General features: G+C 32.7%; 3 protein-coding genes across 3 annotated transcripts in view; all 3 read right to left on the bottom strand.

Annotated features, from left to right (window-relative positions):
• Positions 1-1163: 1163 nt before the first annotated feature.
• The window catches only part of LOC147408085 (disease resistance RPP13-like protein 4), a 49811-nt gene continuing 28295 nt past the window's right edge, over positions 1164-22679 (bottom strand). The window contains exon 13 of the mRNA XM_086436957.1: positions 1164-1182. The gene's annotated coding sequence lies outside the window, so the exon portion shown is untranslated. The remainder of the gene's footprint in view (positions 1183-22679) is intronic.
• Positions 2198-17421, bottom strand: LOC147408087 (disease resistance RPP13-like protein 4). Its single transcript, XM_086432653.1, has 9 exons — positions 17284-17421; positions 15296-15384; positions 14382-14471; positions 14218-14283; positions 13427-13560; positions 13241-13354; positions 12850-13031; positions 10613-10657; positions 2198-4844 (listed from the first exon to the last, which is right to left on the bottom strand). Exons 6-9 carry the CDS (start codon positions 13241-13243, stop codon positions 2198-2200), a joined length of 2877 nt encoding a protein of 958 aa, XP_086288779.1. The 5' UTR covers positions 13244-13354; positions 13427-13560; positions 14218-14283; positions 14382-14471; positions 15296-15384; positions 17284-17421.
• Positions 17284-22593, bottom strand: LOC147408086 (protein neprosin-like). Its single transcript, XM_086436966.1, has 5 exons — positions 22417-22593; positions 20394-20564; positions 20004-20057; positions 19306-19452; positions 17284-19123 (listed from the first exon to the last, which is right to left on the bottom strand). The coding sequence occupies exons 1-5, from the start codon at positions 22570-22572 to the stop codon at positions 18743-18745; spliced, it is 909 nt and encodes a 302-aa protein (XP_086293092.1). The 5' UTR covers positions 22573-22593; the 3' UTR covers positions 17284-18742.

Raw genomic sequence — 22679 nt, 5'->3', positions numbered from 1 at the left:
GGTGAATTTAGACATACGCCCTTGTTTTCTCAAACTTTTGACAAAATTTCTTACACTTTGGTATTTTATTATTGACTGTAAAATGACGTAAATACCCTCATCTTCAGCCTTTAACCTGATGTGCCCATAAACCCTTTGATTTTTCTCCTCCAAAATCAGTCATCTTCTTTCAAGCTTCTCATCTTCACTCCATCGTTTTCATCTTCCATTAATGTAAAGTTGTGAAGGTTATATACCTTAGAATTTGAAGAATACTCTAAGTAACCAGAGAATCTTAGATAACAAAGAAGCTTTTTCCAACAATGTCAGTGATTAAGCTTTAGAGGGTCGACTCAATCAAAGAGAGGTAAATAAAAAGCTACACGATAGTCATCAAATTCTCCGACTTAATGAAAAAGTCGTAATTAAGTCATGACTTTTACCTTCACCAATTTAATCACAACCGTTTCAATAAGACATGATTTTTGCTAATTTCACGATTAAATCATGAATTTCATGCTTAAATAACAAGCTTTGGGATTAAATCAGGAAGAACAAAAGATGATCTTAATATGAGTTTCGATGATATAATGTGGTACCACCACCTCTTTGGAATAATTACATAGCCCTAACCCTAACTTGATTTTTTTCGATTTTATCATATTTTTTTATTTTTCCTGTTGCCGACTCATTATCGAGCCCTGACTTAGTGACTATCATACACCACGGCAATAAATTCAAAAAAAAAAAAAACTATGATTAAATGAAAATAAAAGAAAAAACAATATCATCAACTTCAAATTGATCTTGTTCAAGTTCAAAGAGAGTAGAAGTAATCTTTTCATGGCATGTGGGTTAGTGACATTTCATGGCATTTGATTTGTTTATTATGGCTTTTCATCTTGATTTTGTTAGGAGACAATAGTAATATTGATGCTTATTTATTTTTATTTTTTTAAAAGTGATGTGTAAAGTCTTTATTTTTTTGTAATAGTTAATTATAAGGTATCAACTGATCCTTTATTTACATTTAATGGTATCTGGTCATTTAAATAGAATCCAACAGTTCTATATATCTATTTCAACAAACAATAATCCCAGATTTTACAAACATCACAACACTACTATAATTTACCAAAATGCTATTTCTTGCTTTTCCCAATCATAGAAGCTGGCAGCATTATCAAACACAATGCCGATGATCTGGATCAATAAAAATATTTAAAATGATTTAACAAAATCTTTTGAGACAAAACAAGTTGAACAAGTCAAATTGATATTACAAACAACCGGACGAGATGAGAAATCGATGAGAAAATGCTCCTACATTTCCACCAAAATTTAAAATACCTCCTTGAAAATGCCACATGTAATCTTATGGAGAGGATTCCTTCAAAAGTTTGAAGTAGGCAAAATTTTTTTCCATAACAAGTAGGGACAGGATAATAATAATAATAATAAGGGTGAATTACCATTTCATGAACTGAAAATGAATTATTTACTATTCGAGCTAATTGTTCATTTTAATTACCAAAACGTTAGTGATCATGTTTTCATTATAAATAATAATAAAAAAAACCCAGAACTCTAATGAATTCTGCGGTTTTAAAGTGAGTACCATTCACAAGTTGAATGTGACTATTTCCAATTAGTCAATTTAAACCTGGCCGAATTTGTTATCAGTCATGTTTTCGTAAGTAAAATGAATGGTGAGCTTGAATTGTAAATTCGTCAAAAGTTGATAACTTTTTGGTAAATATCCCTAATAATAATCTTTTTTAGGATGGAGTGCAATCAGTAGTAAGTGATGTGCAACTTGTTGGTCACTAATAAGATGATGTGCTCATTTTTGTGAAAACATGAATATATTGCAAGGAAAAATAGCTTTGAAGGGACATTAAAAAAAGAGACTTAACAGGAGTGATTAAAATCCAAATGATACATAATTTACAACCAAAGTTAAAAGATTTCTGATCAACACTAATCCCTCCATCAAACTGACAGTTAGGAAGATATGGATTCCAAAAAAAATTGTATCCCAAGGAAAAAGTGGAGTCATACTCATCCCTAGAAAGGTATTACTCATTTTTAGGAAATAAGCAATTTTCCTCCTAGCCTAACCATCTGTTTAATGGTGAGCCACAAAACTAGAAAAGAAAAAGAAAAAAGCGAGAGAGAGAATTATTACATCGAAATAAATAAAGTACGTACACAGAGTTCATTCTTTCCTCCAAGTGCCGCTACCATCTTCATCCAAGTCGAAAGGGAGTTCTTTCAATTTTGGGCATTTGACAACCTCGAGGAGTCTTAAAAATGGCATTGCCCTTTGCATTCTGGGCCACTCCTCCTCCAATTCGTATAGGCAGCCAAGGTATAAGACTTCCAATTTCCAAACTTTGTTCTTAGAATCTTCATCATCTTTAAAGAATTCTGGACTCATATGGCTGAGATATTTACTATGGTAAATGGTAAGATACCTTAAATTGGGAAGAGAGGTTGGATTGAGCCAAGAAGGTGTCTTTTCTCCTACAAGCCCATAAAGATATAAGTCTGAGAGCTGGTTAAGAGGTGAGAGCAGTTGATGATCTACTTTCCTTGCCAGTCGTAGTCGTTCCTCCACCTCATCAACATCATTGTTGTTGTTGCTTGGAAATTTTATACACAACCACTCCAATTGTGTGAGCTCTAACAACACCTTCAACTCCCATTCTTCTATTCCATCTTCTGAACCTATGTCAATGCGAAGTTGTTTGATCTGAGTCAGATTCTTCAACCCAGAAATGCGAAACCCATCCTTGACTTTTGAATTCACGGCAAAAGAGAATATACACAGTTGTCGAAGGTTTCCAATCTCATTGGGAAAGAATTCTAGAGACCCACAATCAATTAAAATCAAGTTGATTAATTTCTCCAAGGATGCTATATTTTTTGGTAATCTCTTTAAATTAGGACAACTAATTAGGTTTAAAATTTGAAGGCTTTGAAGATTTCCAATAGAATCTGGAAGTCTCTCTAATCGGGAGTTTTCTATCTGAAGACAAACGAGGTGCTGCAGTGATCTTATCCCACTCAACCAATCTACTCTTTTAAACTTCTTCTCAAGTGATGAATCCTTAAAATGAATAACCAAAACCCTCAACCATTTTAATTGGCATAGCTTTGATTCCAAATTTAGAACCAACTCCTCACTCTCTTCTAAATCAATCCCCATTATTGTCCGCAATGATTTGAAATTGGTTTGCTCCTCGGATATAAAGAGATTCATATCTGAGTTCATCACCATACCTACTCGACGATGTGATTGGATTTGGATAGAGGAAGACTTCCCCCCATCATTTATCCAAATAAAATTTTCTTCCTCTGCGACCCTTCTAATCATTTCTCTTACCATATCATGTACTCCAAACCAACCAATTTTTGCCCCAAAATACTCAAAATGTAGAAGTAATAAACATCGGCTGCTTAATTCATTGAAATACTCTCTTCCAACATCATATGCAGTCCTTCCTTGTTTTCCTACTCGGACAAAGCCCTCACCAATCCACCAAGAAATGATATTTTTAGAAAATATATCATAATCTTCAGGATACACAGCCAAACACATCATACATGGTTTCAAATGAGAAGGAAGTTCATCATAGCTTAATTGTAGCACAGAAAGGAGTGGTTCACCATTCTTATCCAATTCTTCACTAAGGTTCTTAGATATTCGCTCCCATTCCTTGGTCGAACTTCCTTTATTTATCATCATTCCCCCCACAACCTTGATTGCCAATGGGAGTCCTCCACATCTATCAACAATCTCCCTACCGATATTCTCAAGCTCTGAATTTGTACACCGACCTCCTTCCGTTGAAAATGTTATTTTCATGAATAATGACCAACTGTCCTTATCAGAGAGAGGTCGTGAATGATGTGTGCGTGTCTCAGTGACTCCCATTAAGCAAGCCACATCCACATCCCTTGTTGTGACAATGACACAAGTGCTACTGTGAACCAAAATTGCCTTCAAACTTTCCCACCATAAGCCTTCATCTAGTCTCCATACATCATCCAGGATAACCAAACATTTCTTCTTCTCCAGTATGTCCTGTAGTTCCTTCAGTAAATCATATAAATTGATGTTCGAGAAGTCTCTAGGCCCACCAATTTTTTTCAACATACACTTGATTGACTCTTCAAATTTGAAAGCTTGTGAAACAGTCACCATCAAGATATGATCGAAGTAATGGTTCACATCATCATCATTATGTACCTTCTGAGCAAGGGTGGTTTTTCCAATCCCACCCATACCCACTATTCCAATGATGTTCAACGGCGACCCATGTGGGTTTAAGACCCACCGTTTAATTTTCTTCACATCTTCCTCCAGGCCTACTATTTCAGCATCTTTTATTAGAATTGGGTAACTCGTCGGTCGATTACTTCCTAACTGCTCTTGGTTCAGAGGGATAAGAGGAGCTGCAAGAAGGTAAGAACTCAACCTACCTCTATGAGTCTCTATTTCTTGATTTATCCCGCCAAGCTTCTTTCCCAATCTATAACGGAATTTCCAGAATGAAGGAGAGCAATAACGATTGAACTTTGAGACCCTTTTTCTTCTTTCTAAAAACAACTTGCAATCTGATAAAATATCCTCTGTATCATATAGTAACTCTCTCAATTGTCCCACACAAGTCTTAAGAATTTCATTTTGGTCCTTCCTCCTTACTCTCTCTACTTGTTTGATGTAGCTTTGCATCAACTCGAGCTCTTGATTTAGAATCTTAAATTGCTTGTGGAATTCAAGCACATGGCAACTTTCATTTAGGAGACTATCGACCAATTTTTCTATGAGAATGTATAGGATTGCATTCGCCATTTTCCTGCACATTTTTTATCAAAATATCACAATCTTTTAAAACTTAAAATTAAGAAAGGACAAAATTAACAACTTAAAAGTTAAATTTAGCGTCGTTGGCTATAGTTATTCCAATAGTAGAGAAGAAAACTAAAGCTTTAATAGTGCAGGCAGCTAGTCCGGGAGTTTAATATTTAATCTTTAAATTGAACTTCAAAACCAAACCATGAAAAACGAAAGATTAATGGTATGTTTATTTGTGCATTTGTTGGGGAATCGATTTTTGGTTGAAAGCCAAATTTTCCACGATCACAAGTATATAAGAATTTTCCATGGGTAGAGAATTTTTTTACACTATGAGAAAGTTTTTTCGACCAATTAATGATTTGCCTCCGAAAACATACATATCCAAATATAGAATACATGAGTTTATGTTTCTATCTTTCAGAGTTATGTATAATAAGATTAGAAACTTCGTTGTTGAGATAATTAATTATTACTAATAAAAATCTTTATTTCTTGTAAATTTTAGAGGTGCTTAATTCACAGTAATGTATATAATTTTTGTGCACAAGGATATCCTGTCATTTGGAGTTTTCATTTAACGTGTGAGCATATGTATGTATGTATGTATGAATGAGTATATAATGAGCCGATTTAATATGTCAACAATGTAATATATTATTAATTTGTACCATAAAGCGCACAATCCTTATTGTACTAGTCATGAAAGCACTTATTGTAATTACTACAAATAAGATCATGTATTAATGAATTTGAGATCCATTGGTACTGGGACCAAATTCGCTACCAATTTTCTAACAACTACTAGATTAGGAGTTTAGGTTTCCACGATCATTGCTAACTTATTTTGCAAGCTCTTAGAGTATTGCTTCTTGAACCACCCAACCCTGGTTGAAACTTATGTAGTTCAAATAAGAAGAAGAAGAAGAATTAGAAAGATGTAGATGTGAATGAGAGTGAGAGAGAGAGAGAGAAGAAGAAGTAGTAGAAGAAGAAGAGACCAAATCAGATTAGTGGCGGATGGTGGGTGAAAATAGTTAAGTGTGTGAGACGAGCAAAAAAGTAGGTGCATAGAGCGCCCCTTATTTAATAAGAGAGGGAGATAATAAAAGGCAAAGTAGCTAAAATATTAACACTTGGGTAAAAGGCATGTTCTGTTTTTTTGTGAAAGAGATCAAGAACTTCCCTAAGCAAAGATACCACCATAGAAAACTTTTGATACACAAAAGTAGTGAGATAAGTTTCTAACATGCAAATTTCATATTAGATTAGATGAAGGTTTTTAAAAATTATAAAATGTGCTTTGGATATCATTTTATTTGTTTTTTCTATTACTTTTTTTCTTTTTCTTTCCCTTTTCTTGTGTATAGATTATAGTTAGCGATTCTTTGAATATTTCACGCATTGTAAAATATTTTTTGGACTAATACCAGGACCGATATAACCTTTTTCTTGCACAACTCCTTCGAAAAATCCCAATTTTTTTACCTTCTTCGAATTATGACGATCTATTCATATCCTTAATTAAACAATCTCTACGTAAATAAAGTAAAAACATATCAGTTTTTTTTTTTAATTCTATCTCAATCTCACATGGGAATATTTTCCATATTCTTCCTGTATAGTTTACGATTTCCCCATTAGGCAAATGCTAAGCATCATCCATCATCGAAGCCCAAAATTATTGGTTGTTTAACTCACTCTTTATCTCTTCTATATCCTCCTCCCTTCTTTATCTTTTGAAATGTAGTCTTATTGCTCAATAAGTAAGAGAGTCACTGCGTTTATGAAAACTTGTATTTATGTATCAAGTCAATCATACAATATTTAAAATTAGGTAAATTTACCAAAACATGCATTAAAAATTGAATAATTCCTAAAACAGAGCAATATTGAACTTAATTTCAAAAATAGTAATTTACCGTTTTCAAAATTAAATTTTTTTTTTTTACCAAAACGGTACAATAAATTGATAATTTTTTTTTTATATCGAAAATACCTTTTTTAAAAAGAAAATTTTTAAAATTATGAATATGCCCTTATTTTGAGAAAAGTTTATTGTCAATGGAACCTGCACTATACAAAAATAAATTTTGATCTCATGTCAGTTATATATATTTAAAAAAATACTCAATGTCAACATGCACCTCTTGACATGAGATCAAAATTTATTTTTGTACAGTGTCAAAAAGATTCTATTTACAAATAACATCTAAATTTTTTTTTTTTTCACTTTCAATAGTTTTCTTATTTTTGAGTTCCCTATAAAAGAAAATAGATAGTTTAATTATTGTTAGCGAAAACAATAAAAAGATAAACAAGCAAAGATATTTGAAAAACTTAAAAGAAGAATAAAGAGTTTCTTTCATGGGTCAAGATCTGTAGACTCATGAAACAAGAACTCATATGTTCACACATAATCCTGACCATGTAAAATATAACAAATTCAACTGTGAAATAAAAATACATATTTCTAAAATACATGTATCTCTATGAAAAATATCAACAATTGAATTTGAATTTACACCATCGGATTGTGTGTAAACATATGAGCTCACTTCATATGAGTTTACGAATCTACCAACTCTCAAATCTTGTTCTATTATGGAAGAGAACATTAAAAACTTGGCTAATAAAAGATATGAACGAAGAAAGCTTTTGATAGACAAATGCTTTAAAAACAACTTTTGATGTTATGCAGAGATGGATGGAAAAATCTAGTTTCCTAGAGATTGGATCTATTTGTTTAGAAAATCCATAAGGAGTATCCTCATCTCATCTCAATCAATCATTTTCTTGAAAGTACTTGTCTAGTTTAAAATGCCCTTAGATGTCATATGTATATTTCAGTAACTTAAAGACTATTTCAGAATTATTCAATTACTTTTGAAGGACTTAAATGCCCTACAACTACTCATTCATTCCGAGAAAAACTAAAAGTCAGATGACCCATGCACATATAGATCATTTTGAGTTATTCGGGTAGGCTTAGGGATCTCCAATGAATTTCTCTTCCCTATCCTTAAAAATAGGATAGAAAGACCATATGAGAAATTTAAAAAAAGTGGATGTCATAGTGGTCTTCTCATCCTCTTATGAAAAAGCTTAGGACTTCAAATGGGTTGAGTTTTATCCGATATCCAAGTGGTCCAAAACTGATTTTAGTGCTTTTGATTTGTTGGAGTTGACCTGAATAAAAAATGGGTCGAATATGGGTTGATGTCCCATGATCTGAGTCGAATCTGGAATGGATGCTGGTTCATCCCTGTGTCCACCTAGATCTGAATGATATATTACTTTGAAAAATATATTTTTATCTTTTCAAAATATCATTTTTTTCTACTACTTTAGTATAATATGAGTTCTTATAAAATAAAAGAATTATAAGGGTAAAATAGGATAGTATAGTAATTAGAAAAGTACTATTGGAAAAAAAAATGTTGAACGGTCCGAAATAAATCGACCTGACCAACCCAAATCAAGCACTTCGGTCAGGACGGATCTAGATTTAGTGAACGCAAAATGATTTTGACATAGTATTCGCTAACCGGATTGAAATCAAATTTGGATCAGGATAAAAAAAAAATTGAATATGAATATGGATATACTCAAATCTAGTTCGAACTCGACTAGTTTTAAGCCCTACAAAAGTTACTTTTAACTGAGTGGAGTGGAAAGATGGTACAATATTTGAAAATATTTATAATGCTATCAATTATCGATGAGTATTGTCATTAATAAGATTAGTGACACAAGTATGATACGTGACGTCACAATATGGTAATATTACAGGATTTTGCGGTAAAAAATACTTGTTTCTCTTGTGCAAAAACAAAGTCAAATTTGGATTAGATAATAGGGAAGATTGTAATGGAAAAGGATTTGAGGAGGCCATTTGAAACTGTTTTCTCTCTCCCCAAATATATGACCATTTCACCAATCCTTTGGGGTGATTCAAACTCAAGAGCTCCACTTCTTGCAGCGCACTGTGATCATTTCACCAATCCTTTGGGGTTAGAGACCATTGGAATTGCACTCATTCAAGTGTCAGTGCGTTTTTCTAGAATCTCTTTTCTTTAAGTCACTAATATAAAATCACAATTGCACCATCAATTGTTTTGTTTCGGTGTTTTAGTAAGTATTTTGGAAAAACATCCCTGATGTAGGATTCTCTTTCATTCAGGTCAAGATCCCTCGACTCCTAAGTATGACTCATGAAAAAAAAAACATGATCCTAACCCTTTAAATGCAAAATCAAATGGTTGAGATTTGTCATCAGGATAAATATCTCCAAGATTTGTGTAATCAAGATACTCATAAATCTCAACCATTTGGATTTTGTGTTGAAAGGGTTGGGATCATGAGGTTTTTTTAGGAGTCATTCATAGAGTCAACAGATTCCAATTCTCATTCTAAATACTCTTAACTTTAAAGCAGCGAGACTTGACAGTCCGATTAGTCATTTTTTTTCTTTCTTAATGCTGCTCACTAGCTTCCTCCTTGAGTTCAACGATTTAAGTGTTGACCTTTGCGTTGGATAAAATTATGGTTGATCTCAACCTATTTTGATTCAATCATCAAGATTGACCATTTTTACAAGAATTGATCTAGATGATTGAAATCAACAAATACAAAATTACAAAACAATTGATACCGACCTGTTTTGATCCATTCAGAGATCCACCTTTTTTATGATATTTATTGTAGTTAAGGTTATTTTAAAAATAAAATAAAAAAATGCCTATCTCAAGGGGATTTTTGCCAATTTGTTCAGACTCAAAAGTACTTTTAAAGGCTTTGGGAACATTTGGTAAAAGATATTTATTGTAGAAATTTTGTAATTAAATTGAAATCTAATCATTAGGGTGTATTTTAGCCTATGAACGAATCATTTATTTGTGAGTTGAGATTATAAAAAAGTCCATTTTTAATACCGTGGAGTCAGATTTACCGATTACGGGACCGACTTCCAAAATTTTATTTCAAGAATATGAGATGATGGGATAAAAATGAAATAAATACATAACAGCTTGAAAAAAAAAAAGACTTACAAGGTGCAAATAGTAAATAGCTTCCTTCTTTTGAATTTGGCCTATAAAGATACCTTAAGATAATTAGTTCGACTGAAATTAAAACAATTATTGCATGATATAATAACAGAGAAAAATCAAAAGAAGTAAAAAACTTACAATTTATTAAGGAAGAAGAGAGGGAAGGAAAGCTGTGGATCAATGGTCAGGAGCTAAAGAATACTTGTTTCCCTTGTGCATTTGTGGAATTTGATAATTTGAAGGGAGCATATCGAGCAAGAAGAGATTCACCAAGTAGAGGGGGTATTTGGAAAGAAAACCTGAAATCATCATGGGGGTATTTTAGTTAATAAATTAAAAACCTTGTGGACAATTTTATCTAAAAATATGTAATTTTATCAAGGATTTAGTAATTTTTTCAATTTTTAATACATCTCAAGATGTATATGGTGTGACATTTTTAATAGAAAAACCATTAGGGTTGAGGCACTCCATCATTCTGATGGTTGAAATGTTAAGGATTTCTGTGAAATCTGCGTTTTTCCTCTTATCTCAACCATCTATTTGATGGAGAGTCTCGTCAGTAGTGCCTCGTGGGTTGAGGTTAGAAAAGTCCATTTAAATTCTGTGGAATCAGATTTACAAATAAAATATTTATTTCAAGAATATAGGATTTGATGGGTATAAACAAAATACATAAAAGCTTCAAAAAAAAATAAAGAGAGAAAAAAGGACTTACAAAGTGCAAATGATCAAATAGCTTCCCCTTAGATAATTAGGGTTCCTGAAATTAAAACATCCAATAAACAATAACTCATGACGTAATAACAGAAAACAAAAATCAGATCAAAAGACATAAAATAAAGAGTCGTGCTGGGGTGACACAAATGATGTGCGGGCATCATTTGTGTCCTCTTTGTGTCATTCCAGCATTTTCCAAATAAAATAAAAGCACAAAGAACTTACAGTTTACTGTGTGCGGGTGAGAGAGAGAGAGAGAGAGAGCAATAGATTAATGAAAAGGCAGCAAAACTTTTGATATAGGAATGCATAGCATAGAAGACTGGGGAGCAAGTCGTATTAGGGTGATTCAGCTATTTTCCGGTCAAAATACTGAGGGCATCTCATTAAAGTTAAAAGAACAAAATAATAAAATAACCTTGAAATTTGGGACTTTTGAGTGAGTTTCCGGAATATTTAAATTTAAAATGAAAAAACCTAGGTTTCCCAAAAACTTCTATTGGCATCCCAACTTGTATTTAGAGTTGTGATAATCAGAACCCCCCCCCCCCCCCCCCATACACCCCCATCACAGAATCGTACGTCATTTGCCTCGACATGCATAAGAAAAAGTATCGTTCTGTGATGGGCTAATGTCCGTGATGGGGTAATGTCGAAGGAGGGCATCAGAAAATCATTATTTTTTTACTTATTACACCACAATTTCTTAAATTATTTTAATTGAAGATTAAAACACACCATTCAAATGTTGCAAAAGTTGGTTCAAGTTATTATGTCTATGTTACAAATCATTATAATTCATTCAAACAACTTAAACAATTGTTTACCATTAGTATTAGGCTAATTTGAGATAAGTTCTTAAAAATTATCAAAATGCCCTTCAAAACATATACACACAAAAAGGAATGTTAAACCTTGAATTAATCAAACTTTAAATCAATTAAACTTCAAAGGGTTAAAAATATTAACAAACTCTTAAACCAATTAAAATTTTTAACAAATTTTAAAACTAATTAAAAATCCTAAAACTAAACATTTAAAAGCTTGTAAGAATCTTAAATATTTTCACATTTAATTTTTTTTTTTTTAATGCTAACAAAGCTAAAGATTTAACAAAATTAAAATACAAGTGAGTCCAATCCGGTTTGTTAAAATCAAGGGATGGCATCCTCGACATGGAGATTGTCTCTCTAAGCTTTTGCAATTAAAAGACCTGAAAAAAGGACTCTTAACAAAAATCTCACCTAACCCACATGGAGTAATCTCACAAAATATGGAATAATTTTTTTCTTTTTTAGGAAACTGATTCAATGGTTCATCGCATTATCAAGAAAACTAATTCACTTGAAAGAGAGTGAAATAAATTAAATTAAATTAGAAAATTAAAAAACCAAAGTTTTTGTTCTAATCATCTTTGAGAGTGGAACAAAACAAATAAAATAGGAAACTCTCTTACACAAAAATATTTTGGACTTTAGAGATAAAGTTTTAAAATGAATTTATTCCACAAGTTTCTGCGGTTTGGCTTTGGCCAACAATCCCTTAGATGTCATATGTATATTTCAGTAACTTAAAGACTTTCAGAAGTATTCAATTACTTTTGAAAGACTTAAATGCACTACAACTACTCATTCATTCCAAGAAAAAGTAATAGGTCAATGCCGTAGTGATCTTCTCATCCTCAAAAATTAGAGAGAAAGACCGTTGTCTTCTGTGTGTACATGTTTGTGAATAAGAGAGTTGGTTATATGCATTAACATATAACCATATCCATTGCGTCTTTAAAGTGATAACATGCACCCCTTACCTATGCTGTCTCCAACTCTTAAGACCAACATAAATGAATGAAAGGGCATTGTCCTAGAAAATTTGTCATCTTCAAAGCTGTTAACCAAAAACCTTTGCCTTTTCTCCCAACAATCCTTCATAGTCAAACTTCAATCCATGGTTTTCAACCTAGCCTTAACAACTCGTTGAAAACCCTTCATTGTTCTATCCACAATCAGTCCTCGTCTTCTTCTTTCCCAAAATTCCTATCACACTATTGAGGTTTGTAAGTTGGAAGTAGCTAGAATGATTTCTAACAGTGCTAGAGTGACTACGCAGGGCACTACATTTGACAATGAGCTGATGTCATGGTATGCTTTTTCACTTGTACCTCGAGTGTTGAACAGTCGTAGGAAGTCATTTTAGCATTTTTCTACATTTTAAGGTTGATTGGGTGAAAGATTTTACCCAAGTGATTGAAAATGGATGGGGGTTTGGGAAAATCCATCTACTTGCTCTTTGAGTTTGGTTGCTTGCTTTTGAAGAGCTTCATAACTCTTTGTTGGTTTGCTACGGCTGGAGCAACCATAATTTGTATACAATTGCAATTCTTTCAAACGAATAACTCCAACTTCAGTATTGACATTAACCTGTAAAAGCCGCCATAAATCAGCCAAGATTATTTTGGAAACAATATTAGCCATATTCAGGCAAATCGTAGCATCATTAGTGCAAGTTTACAAGCAGTAATATTATAAAAGTTGGCTTTTCTGATCCTGCCATTTTTACTTCTAATTTTGTTGAGTAAAAGACAAAACCACAGTGCATGAGAATTAATTGAGGAAAGAGCTTGACTTACCATCTTTGTTGAAATTCAAGACCTCGATGCCCTTCAGAGTGGATTCATAGTTCTTATTGTTAGTAATGTTCCTACCAGAGGATGAGCGCTTAGGTGACCACAATCACACCTTCACTGCTGTATAATGCGAGATAAGTCGAGATATAACAAACAAAGATGACAGATCGGTTGCAATGTAGGACTTACAAAAGTTATCATTTGATGAGAATACATCTAATCAGTGATCCCTCAGCACCAGACAATCTTAGAGGTAGGCAATGCACAGAATATATCCCAAGTTTTATGTCATCCAGTTTCAAGCCTTCCACAATAATGATTTCCTGCACCTATCAGCAGCATTGTCATTGGCAGTGTTTAAAATATAAAACTAACAAAAGAAAACCCATTATCCTCTCTAACAATCCAATAAGATGAAAACACATGCAAGTATCATATCTTAGACAAGAAAAGCATCACATTTTCATAATTTTTCCCTAAATGGCTAAGTTATTTGCCTTCCATTAAACCCCTAAAGCCCATTCGACCAACTGAAAGCCGACAGTCGACTTTTGAACACCACCAATTAAATCTTTTTTTCCACAATTTAAATGTACAAATAGCCCAAAAGCATTCTGCTAACACTAAACATTGACTTAGAGTTAAATCCACACCCATTCAAACCAAATTCTAATAAAGTAAGGGTACAATAAGGAAATTCCTATTACTCCTTCAACCCTATTGTCCAGTAACATATCTTGATAGCCTTTCTATACATAATTTAGTTCAAATTTCCATTATCAGAATTTCACTACAGTAACTATGCCTATGTTTATATGGATGAGTTAAATAGAAATCCAACCACACCAACTGATTTGTTATTTATAGAACATAACAAAACTTTTGTTCAAGTTAAATTAAAAAATCCACTCAAATCGACCAATTCTTTAATCATTTCTAAAATTTGGGTATACTGTTCAAAAAATCAGTTGAATTAGTACCTTTAGAGGAGCAGGACGAAAGATTGTGTACCCAAGACCTGACCTTCTTAATGAATCCTCACCAGCCTGGAAAAGCTAAACTTAGATTGCAAGGAAACTCAATGTGAATTTGATCATAAATTGTTGACACAGTCCGGAAAAAAAATCTTAAAGAAAGGCCTAACCTTCTTGGCTTTAAGAATTTGTTCCCTTCTGCTGGGTTCAATTCCTAATCCTGTATAAGAAACTAATATAAAATCTGTTTCTTGGTCTGTCTGTAGACAAACAAAATCTCAATCAGATCAGGTCAACGATAAAAATTCAGAAACATAATTATAAAAGTGATTTAAGAAAATATAGAAAAGCATTTCAGAATATTATAATAAGTAATGAGCATGAAAGAACCCAAAGTTACATGAAGTAAAACGCCAATAATGAGAAGGTAACAGTGGAGTCTAGAAATTTGCAAGTGGTCTACAAACTACTGTCACCAAGGACTCACTAGAAAAAATCCTAGCTATTTGAAAATTATTGATTCATAACCATAAAATCTCCAAAGTTTCCTTAGCAAGCTCTTCTGTAGCCTCTGAATCACAATTATGTCTCTCATTAGTGAACACAACTAGTAAACCAAGTTTGAGGTTACTTGGGCCAACTGCATGAAAATCATTACTGCAAAGATTTATCCTAAATCATTCTTGTTGCCTTTTAATTTCACCCAAATAGAAGAAGATTTTTAACAATCTGATAGTCAACAAAGAGTTATCCCACTTATTGTCTTTTCACTAGATGCAACTGTTGTTGTTGATGCTCTACATCACTAATGGTCTCTTCAACAACGACATCTTTGTCTACATCACTAATGTTATAGAGCCATTATGACATATATCTCTTCATCCCCGATGCATAAGCGAGAAAATATATTTTTCTACCCTTGAGTTTCGCATAATGTGAGTAGATGGTTATGACGAGTACTAAAACAGAGAAAAATTCATACAAACACTACGAAAATATGGGTTCAAATCACAAAAACAATAGATCCGTGAAGAATCTCTAAAGATGAAACAGCTATTACTAAATATGGGCAAAAAACCCTAACCTTAACAAGAAGTTTGAGCTAGATATCGTCCGATTTGGTAGATACACGCTTTGTTTTCTTGCTTTTGCCTCCAGCGACCAAATCTATACCTTGCAAATGCAATACTATCAAATGGAACTAATGTAGGCCTTGTAAGAATAAAATATTTGACGTATCATTAAGTTGTTGTTTCAGTTCATAGGAAGAAAAAATTGTACACATTCCATTTTTAGACCTATAACTTTGCTACCAAGAGAACAAATAACCCATGCAATGCCACAGGTAAGTTCTTTCTTGGAAGTAGGAATGCCTAAGCAACTGTGCCAATCCCATATTTGACACCCTTGCATTACTACAAAGAATTCCAAATTACTACTTACTTAAAATAGGATATAAAAAAAAAAAGGGACAATGACCACAAAGACCTATTTTTTAAAAATATGTACCAAAAAGTCCCTTCTAAAAAAATATGGACTCTTTAATACCCAATTTATCAAATATTTGTCTAAAAAGGATTTTTGAAGTGAAAATATCATGATTACCCTTTCAATGATTTTTTAAGTTTAAAAAACGTGTTTATTTGAGAATATTCTAGCTACTCGTTTTATACTTAATGACATGCCCCTTAACTATGGTCATCTCTTATAGATCAATTAAAAAAAAACTTGTTTCTTTTACCAAAACTGGTAATCTTTAAATCACATAGATGATGATGATGGAAATGAGTATGATCATCATCAAACTGATTTGGTCTATTATATTAAATTTATTAAAATATTTAAATAATTAAAACATAATTTTAAAACTCAACTTGAATGTTCATCAAATTGATTCAACTCAAAAATTAGCAAGTCAACACAAATGACTCAAATAAAATTATATTGAATTTAGTTTTTAATAAATAAAACATTTATTTTTTATTTTTCAAAAAAATATTAATAACTAAATAAATTGGTCAAATTTTTTATTTGACTCGCTATATCTTTAGATCAAACACTTTGTAAACTTGTTAAAAGGGTATTTCAGGTATTGTCCTTAAAAGTCTTCAAAAGATCCTTAATAGACTAATATTTTATTAAGTGGGATTTAAATGGTCCGTATTGGTACAAATTCTCAATAAAGAGTCCTTCAGAGTCATTTTCCCTAAAAAGCTACCAATATAATTTTGGTTCTTCAACCCAAGGGCCAAGATACAAATCCAAACCAGCGAAAATTAACATTCAGTAAACAAAAATAAAGGGTTCAGTAAAAAAATATCTTACTTTTTATGATGATTCACATTTGAAGCAGAACTATGGTCCTAGTCATTTGAAAACTGTGATTTCTTGGAAAAGGACATATGAACTAAGCTATCAAAATTTCCTAATGAATAATCTAACCAAGTGAACAGCAAATCAAAAGATTATTGTGGCACCCAAGAGTTCTAAATGCTTCCTTTTGTTTCATGTTCCTTTCTAAAACTATAAGTAAATAAGGTAACATCACATACAAAACAGCAAAAAACTTCAGCTTAAGTCCAATCAATTATCACAAATCAATTGAAAAACCTTCCAAAAAGAAAAACAAGACCTAACTGGTACGCAAACACATGCAAATGATGGGCCTCAAAGAAATCTCTAAAATGCAAGAAAACTGAACTACAGTACAAAAGCAGGTGATTGGTCATAGAGTTCTTATGAAACCACATTTTTTGGACCAATAAATCAGTTGATCACCAGTGATTTTTTAATTAAGTGTACATCATTTATTAGAAATGTTTGATTTTCAGAAATAAACCACAGAAAAAGAGGCAGAATGCTTGAAATTAGGATCATACTTCGAAAATAGATAGGAATCCTTCCGAGAGCTTGAATTTCGTAAAAAATAAGTGAATTCTGCTCAGATTCGACTTTTCCCTGCCAATGATCGAGCAAAAACAGCAAATGGAACTCGAAATTCAATCAAAAATATTGAAACTTTTGAAAAAACAAAAACTCTATAAAAGATATTTCACAAATAGAGAACTGTACCTTGAAGATTGTTAGAAATCCTCAAACAAAACATAAAATCTCAAAGCGAAACCAATCCGAGAAAAGCTCTGCAACGAAACCCTAGAAAAAGTTCCCTCTGCACTCATGTACTTTGACTGATCGAGATGGGAATGGAGTTTCGTAGGGTTTGAGGATTGAGAAATCGAAGATGGAGCTTTGTTAGGGCTTGAGAAACAAAGATCACATGTGAGAACTCGAAGAACACTTGATGGAAATCGAAGATGGGGCTTCGTTAGGGTTTGAGAAACAAAAATCAAATGAGACTAATCGAAGAACACTTGATGGAAATCAAAGATGGGGCTTCGTTAGGTCTAAGAAACAAAGATCAAAGGTGATAAATCGATGAAAACCTGATGGAAATCGAAGATGGAGCTTTGTTTAGGGTCTGAGAAAGAAAGATAAAATCGAAGAACTCAAGGTTTCTCTCGAGCAGTCGAGCTTACTCATCAAAATTCGATTTTGGAAACGGTCTTCAACAAAGAGAACGTTTAAAACCGTATTAAATTAGAAAGGGCAGTAGGCCGTTTTAAAGTTTTGTTACTTATTCGTCACTTTCTTCTAGTGGGTTAACTTGTAAATTATAATTCAAAATGTTATTTTCAAAGATTAAATGGTAAAAAATAAAAAATAAAACATTTTTATAATTTTGAAAATTAGTAATGCGTGATTATAATTTTCTTGATTTTTTATCTAAATGACTGTTGAAATATAAAGGTGGGGGTAATGACAACTAAAATTTGTGTATCCTTCAACTCTTTGTTCTTTCATTATAATAGTAAAATAATTTTACAAAATAAAATTATATTTCCTAATTGACAAAGACTCAACATAAATAGAATAGTTGGATTCTGAGTATAAAAAAATTGATGTTTTTAACATTTTGAAATTTAAAAGTTTATTATTTTGCAATATATTTTCAAGAGAAAATGTTAGTTATGAAGACCAATTATAACTCACTTGAGTTTCAAAATATGACACCAACTTGTATTGATGAGGTGATTGGCATCATGATTTTAAAACTCGTCCGAAATCGAGACATATCGTTCGAGTCATCTCGATATTAGGCATGAACGAGACGGACGAACAAGTCAATTTTTTGAACGAGATCTATTATCACATGTTCATTTTTTATTTATTTTTCAACTAAACGTCTGAAATGTATTGAAAAACTTGTCCAAGACGACTTGATACACGAAACCAAATTTTAAAACCATAATTAGATTGTATCAAGTAAAACAAGATGAGTGCAATCATACTCTTTCAAATATACTCTACTCTAATAATAATGGAAAAAAACAAGTATGAAAAAATAAGAGACAAGTGACCAAATTTTGCTTAAGTGAGTTCGAGAATGAAATTAGATTCGATCATAATTATGAAAGAAGTACTTATTTTTGCTTCCAAACATAAGTTTATTTCTCTTTAAATATTACTACTCTTATACACCACAAGCCCCTCCAGGCCCACCAAACAAGAATGTATGTCCTCCCCATAGATCCTTTTGAAACCCATAATACTCCAAGTTATAGCATATAGTGGTATCAACATATTTCCCCATGCGACCCTCTTCAAAATTTACTAGGTAATTAGATGTATTAACAACTTTTAATTGTCTAAACCAACATGCTCTATGGTTGTAGTAATTATCAGGGAAGTGTCCATTCCCCATAGGTGGACTATCTTTATCTAAAGGACCAAGTACCTCTCCTCCCCAAGAAACAATTGAAGCACCTCTCACTAAATGTGGGACTAATTCTTTTGGCCAATAACCCACATTTACATCATCAATTAACAACCACCAATGGCCCGTAGGAGGATCCTACAATTATAAAACAGAACATTACGTAAATTAATGAGACAAGCTTCATTTTATTGTCGTTAATAATTAGGAACAATTCTAATCTGAGATCAAATGTCAAGAGTGAGTTAAATGGCGAAATACAAATCATATTGTTGATTCACTTATAATTTCGCATAAGGTGTAGATGATGATTTAATTACCTGAAATATCATCATTTTGGTGTCATATTGAGGTCCATCATATGTGGAGACAGGATCCACAACTTCTCCTATAATATGTTTACTATCAACTTCTATAAAACCATTGCAAAATAAGTTGAAACAACCTATCTTAAGACCACCGTCTACCTGTTAATATGAGAAACAAATAATACGTTTACGTTTTAGTCAGATACAATATATAATAAACTCTAACCATCTAATTAGGAAATGAAGGTCTTGAGTTCGAATACCCCTCAGGGATTTATCCCAGGAATTATATGGTGCATGCGGGAGAGAGATTTATTTTGTCTCGAATTGGTAAGAGGGCTGGATACCTCCAACTGTCCCTATTAATCATTACTATGATCCAGAAGGCCAACGTAATAGGATCAGAATCCTATGATGTCATCTAATGCTAATGTATTCAAAGCTTATGCCTATTTTGAACACTCTAATTTCTTCAAAGTAATAGCATCGAAGGCATGTTCCGGCCAATTAAGACCAGGAGAAAAATGTAATTATTTTATTTAAAAAATGTTAGTCAACTTCACATAACCATAGATATTTTCCTTGTGTATTCCAAGGAAAAAATATATGGTTTAGTGCACATGCCACATCAATTGAGTGAATTTTGAGTGTTTTTTTTTTTTTTTAGTTAGCTTATCACGAATGTAAAAAAATTAAAATCTTGATCTCACCGTCCAAAATATAAATATATGACTTTTATTGTCACCCAGTACTCCTGGTGCCACCTGCATGTTAGATGTCGTAAAGGATAAGTTATATTTGGACAAGTCAAGCAAAAATATATTAAATTTATGCATATTTAAGTTATAGTTTTATATTCTACAATAACAAAATATATTTACTGTCGTTAAACCACTACAATGTCATCATCGTGAAATTTAACATTGATCACTCTTTACCAAAACAATGGTGTAATGTGAAACTAACTTTGTTTTCTTTATTTAAATCAATTTCATAAATTGTGAATCCCATTTAAAAAATTTTGTGAAAAATTCAACATTTTACATAGAAGAATATAAAGTTAGTAAAGATGAAACAAATAAATAAATATGATGACCTACCATCCATCCAGCCCACAAAGCATTGCGTTCATTGGGTGGACCATTCATAAGAGCCATATTAGCTATAGTAATTTGGTCTGTTTCCTGTATTGTTGGATTGTACGTATTGATGATGGCTCCGATACCAATATATATTTTATTTGGATCTTCAAATGATCTAAGACGAGCAGACTGAGAAAAAAAAAATTAATGTTAGTTACTAAAATTTACATAATATGAAATTTCAATGTGAAAGGTGAGGTGAGGTTCCCAATAATATTAATTATCTGGTTGTGATCTAAAACATAAGAATGAGCATTGATTTTGACTACGATGGCTTACATGACGACCAGGGGAATCAGGTGTATGTGGATGAATACTAGCAGCAAAAGAATTTGAGAAAGATTTAGATCTGATTAGAAATTCCTTTCGAGTCCTTAGAATTGGGACTGTTTGTTGTGGACAAACTATACTTCTTAGCGTAGACCTCGAAAGGTTATCAACTGATGAAGTTTCATCAATTAACCCCTGTTGGACGAGAAGTAGGCCGCATCTGTATAGAAAACTCAAACAAAAGAAACTAAGGTAAATAAATAGTTTTTTGAGCGAATGACTTAAGAAATAATAAGGGACTGAGGGAAATTAGAGACCTGAATTTTATGATTTTTTTAGCAAAGGATGATCAAATGCAGGTTGTTTGTAGATGTCAATACAGTCGATTATATCCCCTTCTTTGGTCTGGGAAAAATATTAAACAAACAAATAAATGATCAAACAATATGCATTGGCCTTTATTAATATTAATACAACAAATAACCCCTGAGGGGATGGCTCAATGGCAATTTCGAATCCAATAAGCGGGGAGAGTCTATAGGTTGTGTGTTCAATACCCGATATGAGCAATATTTCCTTGGGGCCACCCGCGAAGGCTTTCCCTCACTTACCTGGTGCGTGTGATGTGCGAGCGTTGCACGTGCCCAGGGGAGGGCCCCATATGCCTTGGTTCCAGTCCTAGCGCATTCAGTCCCCCTAGTCGGACGTAAGTGCAGACACCCCCATTATAATAAAAAAAAAAATAGTAATACAGTAAATGATATTGAGCTCTCTCATACGTACTGGCTTAGGTAAGATTAAGCAGCAAATTAATGACAAACGACTTTGAAGGCCATTTCACATTATGATGTATGACTTTTTTTCGCCTAGGCAAACAAGGTGGTTAGTTGTCAATGTTAAAGTGGTTTCAATGGGAATTGAACCTCGATCATGGAATAAAGTGTTGACATATCTTTACCAACTTAGCTGAGTTGGCACCTTCAAGATGACGTATGACCATATTTGGTTTATTGACACACAAAATTACATGTTCTCTTGAGGCGATCTTCATAGAGCATTTTGAGCCCATTTGGCACAAGTAGTTTTACTATTGACACAACTAAGTGAAATTTTTATACCTGATGGTTAGGCAAGCGGATTGTAGGCAACATTATCTCCCAAATTCCAGTATTCATAAGATAAAATAAAAAATGACTTCTATAAAAACATGCAACCCCAACCATCTAATGTAAAACCCAACGATCAGGATAAAATATGTTTTTCAAGGATACGTCATGTATCCCTTTGATAAATTTCGATCATTGGATTTGGATTTTTAGAACAGTTGGGATTGGGTGTTTTAATGAGTCATTTTCTTGATTTCACCTATCCCAAGCCATATTAAATTTAACTACATCAAAACCAATTTGGACTAAACCTAATTGTCGATATATAAAAATAGATAAAACTAAAAAAAAAATGGTAGATTAAATAGAGCTAGTCACGACCCATAAACATCCCTAATTGTTGTCCTTACCCGCAGACCTTTAGATCTTCTGTGTGGACTCTAGGATTCATCACATTTACGTCAACATAATGGAAAATACTTGGAAAGTCTAGCATAGAGGTATCAAAGATAATGCTAGAAAACATTAATTTTTAGGGGAACATTGTCTTTATAATAAAAAAAATAAAACAATGACCCTAAAAGGTGAAAGTCACTCTAAGTTACCTGTATAGTCTCGATGGGAGGCTTATTAAGACTCTTGAGTTGTCTCTCCAACTCTATATCTTCTTCTTTTGATATGCTCCTCCCTCCTACTCCATAGTGGCTTATACTCAAGGATGATGCTACCAACAACAGCGTGAACGGAACCCACAAAGCCATGGACACTGAATTTGGGTTGAAACATTGATCCATTTCATGATCCTTATTTATATGAAGTACAATAAATGATATTGAAATATCTAATAAATATTGTTTTGTTTTATTAG

The sequence above is a fragment of the Akebia trifoliata genome, chromosome 3 (genome assembly GCF_017979445.1).
Source record: "Akebia trifoliata isolate Shusen 1 chromosome 3, ASM1797944v1, whole genome shotgun sequence".
Taxonomy (NCBI): domain Eukaryota; kingdom Viridiplantae; phylum Streptophyta; class Magnoliopsida; order Ranunculales; family Lardizabalaceae; genus Akebia; species Akebia trifoliata.
The sequence above is the reverse complement of the archived record's forward strand: the minus strand, read 5'-3'. Positions and strand labels throughout refer to the sequence as shown.